Source organism: Marmota monax, unplaced genomic scaffold (genome assembly GCF_021218885.2).
Source record: "Marmota monax isolate L192 unplaced genomic scaffold, Marmota_monax_Labrador192_F-V1.1 WCK01_AAM20220418_F8-fsc00061, whole genome shotgun sequence".
NCBI classification, from domain to species: domain Eukaryota; kingdom Metazoa; phylum Chordata; class Mammalia; order Rodentia; family Sciuridae; genus Marmota; species Marmota monax.
In genome coordinates, this window is record NW_026695230.1 from 16,593,694 (window position 1) to 16,603,365 (window position 9,672).

The following is a 9,672-nucleotide window of genomic DNA, read 5'->3' on the forward strand; positions in this document are numbered from 1 at the left end:
ATAGTGGGGAACCTTTTTCTCCATATTTGTCCTTCATAAAGTCTACCAAATTTTGTATACTTATAAATAATTAGCAACAAACACTTGCTATATCACCAACTGTATAAGTATCCCCCAGCTCCCCATTTTACATTTCATCTAATTGAGAAAAAAAATCAGGGGTTTTTTGTATATTAAATGTTCTTTATAAAAAATAATGCATACTTATTAGAGATAATTATAAAAAATGAAAACTGAAAAGATAAAAATCGGAAGAAACAATTTTCACAAAGTGTTTTTTAGTTAATCAAGCTACTGCTTAATACTGGGTCATTATAGTTTTGTTGGCAAAATGTCAGGATGTTTAAACAATTTGGCCCAGTAACAAAAATTCTGTTCTCTTTAGGATAAGAAATTGATCAAGGCTCTGTTTGATGTCCTGGCCCATCCCCAGAACTATTTCAAGTATACAGCCCAGGAGTCCCGAGAGATGTTTCCAAGATCTTTCATCCGATTGCTACGTTCCAAAGTTTCCAGGTTTTTGAGGCCTTACAAATGACTGCCCACATGCCACAAATGTTCGGCTATGGGCTTGGTGGGATGGAGCCGTCTGTCTGCCTTCCACATAGTCGGATATTCCAGTATCAGTGACTCATTAGAGTTAAATTTTTATAGATAATACAGATATTTTGGTAAACTGAACTTGAATTTTCTTTCCCAACATTGTGGAATGGCTTTGAGTAGCACTGACTTCTCACTGCTATGGGAAGTATGACCAGATGTCTCAGGTCCTGCAAGGACTGGCTGAGCTAGACTTCAGTCAGTGCAGGTGAGACTCACCCTCCTTGGGTCTCTCTCCTCCTCTGGAGCCTGTAGTAGTGAAAGGACACCACAGAAGGGCTACTCTGTCTGAAACATCAGCTTTCTCCAGCCTGGGGCTCCCTAAGGCAGCCCTCCAAGCCCCTGTGCAGGCTCTGAGCAGGCAAAACAGGCAAGGAGGGAGGGAGGGCGCCATCCACCCACCCTGAGACCTGAAAGGACTCTGTTTTCCACAGCCTTCTCCAGCCTGTGTGAGATAAGTTTGATCTCAGGAGCTTGAGTTCTAAGCTGTGATCATTTTTAAAAAAAATACTGAAAGCCAAAAGAATTAGAAATAAACCTAAGCCCTTCTGGAGACTTAATAGTGTATACATGTTGCCAGCTCCCCTCTCCTACCCTGCAGCAAATGCACACAGCTGGTTTTAGCACCTTTCCTTGTGCCCTCAGACATGGCTGAGCACCGAATTAGGGCTTAGAGAGTTTGGGTGGATGCAGTCTCCTTGGTGGATGAGAATTCACCATCATCAAAAGGAGATTTCACCAACCCTGGTCAGTATAGCCGAGGGTCTTCTTTCCACCACAAGGCTTCCTCCCAGCAGGCACCTGAGGACCACGTGGGATATGGGGCCCAGCCTGTCACTTGTGCCTTCTGTCCTCACTCTCCAAGGGCAGAGTGGATTCTGTTCTGGGCAGTACTGTTCAGGATGCGCTCATTCTCTGATGGTAGCAGCACTACTGGGAGCAGCTACACACTGGCCTCTGCATTTTTAATAGTATCACGTTTTTAAACATTTAAATCCCAAGTCAGAGTCTCATTACAGTGGGTAAAAAAGAATCTTGTCAGATAAGCTGCCATTTCCTAACCGAAGAACTGAGTACACACAGCCATAGTGTTTTGTTATTTCAGTGATAACTCTACATACAATTTTCTATACCAAAGTATTAAAAAAATGTATAACAAGTTTTTCTTGAAGAAAACAAAGATGATTTCATTCTTATTGAACATATTTTTTACCCCCATGTTGTTTTTTAAAAACCATTATAACATTGCTTTCTTTAGCCCTAATGAAGCTTCTTTATTTGGATGGGTCCTAAATCCCCACTCTCAGATTTCTCTTTAAAAATTTGAACATCTTCATTAAAAAAATTATTTAAAAAAGCACTTGCAATTTGTTTAACTGGAGCTTGGCCTATATTTCTGAGTCTAACTATAAGATGAGAAGTTAATGTAAATAACCTGAGTTGTGATGAGACCGGTGAGGAGATAAGATGGGCTGAGCTGTGCCATCCTGTCCAAGCATGTTAGTAACTTTGTGCTCAAGCAAGTGTGATTCTCTATTGTCAATTCCACAAGAAATCTGGGGGTGGGTATGCTCTGGGGGTTGGAAGGAGAATGCATAAACCTGATTGCTGTGGAACATCCTCCAGGAACAGCCTCATGCACCAGAGCTGTGCTCCTGGGACAAGCATGAGCCCCTGGGCCCTCCTGAAGCTTTCTCTCTAGACCTATCAATCATCCTAAGAGACACTCCCTGTTGGAAGGCTGGCTGCGGCTGCTGTTGCTCTCTACTAACTGAAGAAATATTTATCGAACATCCCCTCTGTGTCAGGTACTGTTCTAGGCCCTAGGGAAGCACTGTGATAAGAACTAGAGTCCCTGCACTTGTGGAGCTTACATTTTAGAGGGAAGAGACAGACAACAAACAACACAAAAACAATCTGCTGAATGGTTAATGCAATGTTGAAAATTGAAACAGGTTAATGTAACAGACGGCTGTGTTTGGGGTCTGAAAATGGCTTCTATGGGGAAATGGCACTTCAACTGAACACTACTTGGCAGGGAGGAATGAGCCTTGGGAAAATAGGGGAAGAGCATGCCCGATAGAGGGGCACCAAGTGCGGAGGCTGTGCACAGATGAGGCTGTGTGTCTGTCACAGTCTGGTGAGAAGGCCAAGATGAGGTTCAAGAACTGCACAGGGGCCAGATCACACTGGGCTGTGCCATCTTGAAGGAGTGGTTTGGGTGTAATTCTAAATAGATTGTGAAGTTTCAAAGAGGATTAAGCAAAGAAGTGAGTTGATCTGTATGCTTTTAAAGGTAGTAGCACTGACTCCCGTATGGATGGATTTTAGGAAGCAAGTATAGAGACAGAGAGTAGAATAAGAAGCTATCACCAGAGACTCACCCCAGCAAAAGGTGAGGGTCTGATTTAGACTGATGATAGTGGAAATAAAAAAGTAGAATTCTGGGCTCTATGACTGTTTTGCTGATAGAATATGGCAGAAGCGGCACTTCCAGTTTCCAGGCCTAGGACTTAAGACACTAGCAGTTTCTACTTCAATCCCTTGGGACATTTACACTTGGAACTCAGTCACTATGCTTCAAGGAAGCCTTAGCAGCCTGTGGAGAGAAACTTTGTCCCCATCCCTGCAGGCCAGGCAACAGCCAGCTAAGCTTGCCAGCAGCTTGAATGAGTCATCTTGGAAATGGATTCAGCCCCCAAGCCAAGCTGCCCCAGCTGATGCTTCTTGAGCAGTCTTTGTGGAACCACACACAGAAATTACAGATTTGTGAACAAAACTAATGACTATCATTGCTTTAAGTTACTAGGTCGGGGGTGATTTCTTATGCAGTAATAGGACATTTGGGAAATGGGAAGAGATTGAGAGTTCTGTTTTGACCATTCTAAGTTCAAGGTACCTATTAACTGTCCAAGTGGAGAGTTCAAATAAGCAAGAGGTTATAAGAGGCCCCAGGAGAGCTCAGGTCTGGAATAAAAAATTTAATGTCATAGAATAAAGGAAACATATGAGATTTTCCCTAAATTAAGATTAAAAATAATTCTGCAATCTGTATTTGGGGTAAAATTGGGAGTTCATAACCAACTTGAATCTAATGTATGAAATATGATATGTCAATAGCTTTATAATGTTTTGAACAACCAATTAAAAAAAAAGATTAAAAATACAGTTGTGTTTCCCCCTAATCCCTTTCCCTAGTCAACTACAATCCTGAAATATTAAATAGAGAATTCCAAAAGTAATTCATAAGTTTGGAATAAATTTTATTACAATATATTGTTATAGTTGCTCTACTTTATTATTAGGTATTATTGTTACTATGCTTAATTTACAAAGTATACTTTGTCATAAGTATGCATGTATAGGAATGAATAGAGCATATATGGGGTTAGGTAATATCCACAGTCTCAGGCATCTGGGAACATCTTGTACCCCAAGGATAAGTGGGGATTACTGTGTGTAGATGAAAAAAGTCAGAGGAGCTCTGAATTCTGGGAGGACTCCCCCAGGTGGGCACAGGGACCAGAACTTTGAGGAGCTGCTTATCAAGTAAACAGAAAGAAGCCAAAGCTGAGCTTCCACCTTCCCTCCAAGTCGGCAAGTTCTGTGGGTATACTCCAAGTGGGGGCAGAATCTATACAAGTCCTTCCTTCCAGCTGTGGATACTGTTCTTTAGCCATTTACTGAAGTGCTGCATCTATGGATTTGGCAACATTTCCCTTGAGTTTCCCATGCTAATGAAAGAGTGTTTGCCTTTTCACACTAACGGATGATTATCTTCACTTCGGAAAATTGCTTCCTCTGAATCATCCTCTGGGCTGTTAAGTGTGTCTGTAGGCACTCACTGGATTTAGGTTTGCAGGTGATTTAAAAATGTCATGTGGTAACTTGGGAAAGTTGGTGGCTGCACAGCACAAAGCAAAGACTCACTTGCCCTCAACAGACCTTTGCAGGAAGATGTATCAAGGCTGTTGCCTGCTGCTGAATGCAGCTGCTAGTGGACCTGTACACTGGGAAACCCAGGGATCCCATGCTAGACCCAGCTGCAATCTTCTGAACCCACAGGAAATGCCTTTTACTAAGGCTGTCTGCATCTCTTATTCCTTCTTCACAGCAGAATGGGTTCTGAGAGCATTACCCAAGTCTACACATTTTTAGCCAGCATTTGAGAGGCAAATGGTTCAGCTGAGGCCTGAGAAAAGTGGTTCCTTATTAAGTGGAGGGAGCAGCCTGGTCCACCAGCGGGACAGGTCATCAGCTGTCTTAAAGCCAGACCCTGGGAGAAGCCGGGGAGGGGGCCCATCCACAGGAAATTAGAGGCCTTGATGGGACTTTCTTTCTGTGACCACCTCCCACTCCAGAAGCTCATGAGTCCAGCAGAGGGGTGACCTAATATTTGTGGTACACTGCCTCCTTCTTCTCAGGGCAGTCTTTATCAGCCTGCAAGAGACCATCCTCAGGGGACTCTTGGCCCTGCAAGGCTTCTCCTATGCCCTTAGACAGTGATTCAGCCATAAAGACATACCTACATGACAGGGCTGTCTTTCCAGAGAACACAGTAAGATCAAAATAGAATATGAAACCACTCTAATAGGCAGGTTGCTCTTATTGAATAAAAGGGTTATGAAGTAACCTTTTTGCTTCACTCCAAATGATGACATTAACTCAAAATTGCTGGTTTTCAGATTATCTCACAAGGGTAATGCAACTATTGTCCTTTGTTACTAATCATTGTTATATGTTTGCTCATTTATTCATTTATGTAACATATCTATTGAGGGCCTACTAAGTGCTAGGCATTGTAGGAGCTAGGGATAGAGCATCGAGCAAAATCAAGTCCCTGCCCTGGGGAATTTAGATTCCAGCATGGGTCAAGGGGACTGATAATAAACAAGTGAACATATAAATGTTCATGCACTCATTCAAGTCAAATAGTGACAGTGCTATAAAGGAAGTAGGATTAAAGGATACACAGTGAGAAGGGGGAGTGACTGTTTTAGGTAGGATGAGCTTATCACTGGTGTCACAAATCTAAGCCCTTTCCAGGACATCAGCTCCTCAAACTAAGCCTGGCAGCACAGACCCTGGCAATCTTCTTTACTCACCCAGCAAGAACTTGGCATTTCATGTCTCACCAGGCCCAACAAGGCGCCAAAGGGTGAACAAAAAAAAAATCCTAGAAAAGGCACCACCTAGTGGTTGTAAGATGGAGTTGACCTGTATTCAGTTGCTCATCCCTTTGCCTGGGAGCTCAAATGTCCACAATTCAAGATAAAATGTTACCTAGCAGGGCCTTGAGGACCAGGGCTATCATTCTGAGTGGTTACATATAGTTTGACACAGATTCTGGGGTGTATCTGTTTAGATCTTTCTGTTTCCTCTGCCTGGTCTAAAAACTAATGATCAAGGGGGAATTCATTGGTTTACATCATTTCAAATTATTCACACACACACACACACACACACACACACACACCCCATGTTCATTCACTCATTTTTATGGTCTAGGCACTAGAGTGTGTGTGTGTGTGTGTGTGTGTGTGTGTGTGTGTGTGTGTATATATATATATCCAAGATGGGAGGGAAGAAGTTGAAAGAATGATGGAAAAAATTACCCCTAAATTGTAATCATATATAATGTTTGAGCATGTGTAGCTCCAGGAGCTACTACTATACCCCTCTGACCTGGATTGTTCTCTGCTTCTACATTCTTTCCTAGGACAGAAGGATAATTCTGAGGCATAGTTTGAAGTTTTCAGTCTTTTCCTATAAAGTGCAGGAGATACACAAGCCTACCTCAAACCTGACCTTTGATGCTGGCTTTGCTTCATTACATTAGTTTTGAGTTTGAAAAACATTAATAGTTGCTGGGCAGGAACTGGAACCGATGCCACGGGGTAGGACAGAGCCCAGTGGTGTATGATGCAACCATGCACTGCAGAAGAGCACGGCCGCAAAGAGAAAAGCTTGTGGTGACGCTGGCCAGGACTGCTGTGCTGTGCTCACTCTTCATGGCCTTGTAGTGACCACAAATTCATAGTCATCACAGGTGCCAGCGCAGCTGCATGTATGTTCACCTGGTCATGATATAAAACTGTGGACAAGGAGGCAAGATGGTGTGACGGTGGCAAAGCAAGAACATGTGCCCAGGACCCTGATATTAGTTCCAGGTGACTTGGCTGGAGCTGCTTTTAGCAGCTGCCTCAGGTAATTCAACTGAAGTGTTGAGCAATGTGGGTATAATTGTAAGAGGCTGGGTAAACCTTCACTCAGGGCTCCCCAAGGAACTGGGGTGACTTGATAGTTCACTCACCCAATATCACCCCTCCCAGGATTCTTAGTGTGCTTTTCTGAGAGTGCATTCTGCTTATCACAATGAAATGTTCCTTCTCTAAGATTTAGGTTCTATCATGCTCATTCTTTCCAAGACTCCCATTATCTCCTCTGCAATACCTGGATTCATATCCTAGTTCTGCCTCTTATTAGTTATATGACCCTGTACAAGTTACTTAACATCTCTGTGCCTCAGCTTCATCATATGGTAAATAAAGATATTGAACACTTACCAGCTATGGCTATTGTGAGAATTAAATAAATTGATAAATGAAAAGCTCTTGAAACACTGTCTGGCATGTAGTAAGGGCTAAATAAATGTCAACTGTTATCATTATCATCACTAACTTCCGCTTCTTGACACTGGAGAAGTTCAACCCATGAACAATCCTTAAAGGGATCCATGTTCTATTGGTTTCTCCCATTCCACCAAAATAGCATGTCCTTTAGTTATAGGTTTTATAGTTTGTGCAACCCAGGGACAGAAGAGTGAGATCTTCAGCAGGAATGAAAGGCCACATGCCTGACTTGGGATCTCACACAAGACTTTCTGAAAACCTCCTGAACTATAATGTGAAATGAGCTCTTCTGGTCTCCTAAGACAGCTTCTGTAAAGACAGAATTGACATTCTTTCTCTCTCTCTCCCTCTTTCTCTCTCTCTCTCTCTCTCTCTCACATACACACACACACACATACACACACACACATGCACACACACTGTTCCATGTCCAACCCTCGCTTCATGTGCCTTCAGATACTATGTCCTGAGAAGAACAAAACATCACCTATACCATACTCATGCAGAGGATGGTGATCCATCTCCTTGTAGAGTCCAAAGTTACACATTCGCTAGTGCTGCCTCTTCTAAAGTTGATGTTTCTGGCATGGCCAAGTCCAACTTCTCACTCCAGGAAGGCCATTGCCTGGGGCTATAATGAAGACATTCACTTTAGTGGGATGCAAGTAATTTGCATGACCCACCGTGGTCAGTGGGACAAAGCCTTTTTCTGAGACATGAAGACACAGGCCTGGCCAAGGTAGGTCTGACCACTGTGCAGCATGTGCTTGGGAGAGCACAGAACTCCAAGTGCAATGTGCGATGTGAATTGCATCTTTATAAAATTCATGAATTGAAGGAGAGAAAAGCCAATAATTACACAGTAGCAAATTCAAGCAATACACTGATCTCATGATCAAGATTAGCATCTCTAATAAGGGACAGATGGATATCATGTGCCTCCAGATATGATGTCCTGAGAAGAGTAAAATATTACCTATACCATACTCATGCTAAGGATGTACAACCTCAATCTAAATAAAAGAAAATATCAATAAACATAAAACAAGGAATGCTCTGTTTAAAAAAGAGGAGGATTTTTGTTTAAAAAACATAAAAGGGGAGAGGAGTTAAAAACAAATAACTTGTATATCAATGATTACGCACATTTGTGCTTCACAAGACACCATTAATAAAAGGAAAAGGCAGCCTACAATGTGAGAAGAAACTGCAAATAATTTATCTCTCAAGGGACTCATTTCTAGAATATATAAAGAACCAATACAACTCAATAATAAAAAAGATAATTCAATTTAAAAATGAGCAAAGGATCTGACTAGATACTTCTCCAAAGAAGATAAACAAATGGCCAATAAAACCCTGAAAGATGCTCAGCAACATTAGCCATTAGGAAAAAATGCAAATCACAATGAGATGCCACCTCACTGCACTGGGAGGGCTGTCATCAAAATGATCAACAATAATAGCTGTCAGCTAGAATGTGGAGAATGTGAAGAGACCTTCATACTCCGCTACTGCAGGGGAAGGATGGTGCAACCACTTTGGAGAGCAGCCTGTTAGTTCCTCAAAGGGTTAAGTATAGAGCTACCATATGGCCCAGCAATTCTATTCCAAGAGAAATAAAAATGTATGTGTACAAAAAGGCTTATACATGAAAGTTGATAGCAGCATTAGTCAGAATGGCTAATAAGTAGAAATGGCTCAGATGACCAACAACTGATAAATGGCTAATAAAAATATGACATATCCATACAATGGAATATTATTTGGCTATAATGAAGTACAGATACATGCTAAAATATGAAATAACTTTGAAAACGTTATTCTAAGTAAAAGAAGCTGGTAACAAAAGGCCATACTTCTTTAAAGTTTTTATTGATGCATTATAATTACACATAATAGTGGGATTTGTTGTTACATATTCATACACACACAATAGAACAATATAATTTGGTCAATTTCATTCCCTAGTACCTCTACTATCTCTCCTTTCCTCCTCCCCACCCCTTTCCCTTCCTCTATTGTACTCGTTTTTTTCCCCACATTTTTAATTGGTGCATTATAGTTGTACATAATGCTGGGATTTATTGTTCACATGCACACAATATGATATAATTTCGTCAATATAATTCCCCAGTATTTCCCCCTCTCTCTTCTCCTCCCACTTGCTGTTCCCTGTTTTCTATCTGTCTCTATTTCCTCTATCTACTTTCAGTTTTCCTGAGATACCTTACCTTTCTTTTCCTTTTTCTTCTCTAGCTTCCATATGTGAGAGAAAACATACAACACTTGACCTTCTAAGTCTGGCTTATTCCACTTAACATAATGGTATCAAGTTCCATTATTTTCTTAAAAATGACATAATTTCATTCTTCTTTGTGGCTGAATAAAACTCCACTATGTATATATACCACATTTTCTTTATCCATTCATCTGTTGA

The 9,672-nt window shown here is 41.4% G+C and overlaps 1 protein-coding gene across 3 annotated transcripts in view; it reads left to right on the forward strand.

The window, feature by feature from the left end:
- Scube2 (signal peptide, CUB domain and EGF like domain containing 2) overlaps nucleotides 1-3,882 on the forward strand; it is a 77,760-nt gene extending 73,878 nt beyond the window's left edge. For all 3 annotated transcript variants that reach the window (XM_046438295.2, XM_046438296.2, XM_046438297.2), the window contains one exon: nucleotides 386-3,882. In XM_046438295.2, the coding sequence (XP_046294251.1) occupies nucleotides 386-538 (153 nt within the window). In that variant the 3' untranslated portion in view covers nucleotides 539-3,882. The remainder of the gene's footprint in view (nucleotides 1-385) is intronic.
- Nucleotides 3,883-9,672: the final 5,790 nt, after the last annotated feature.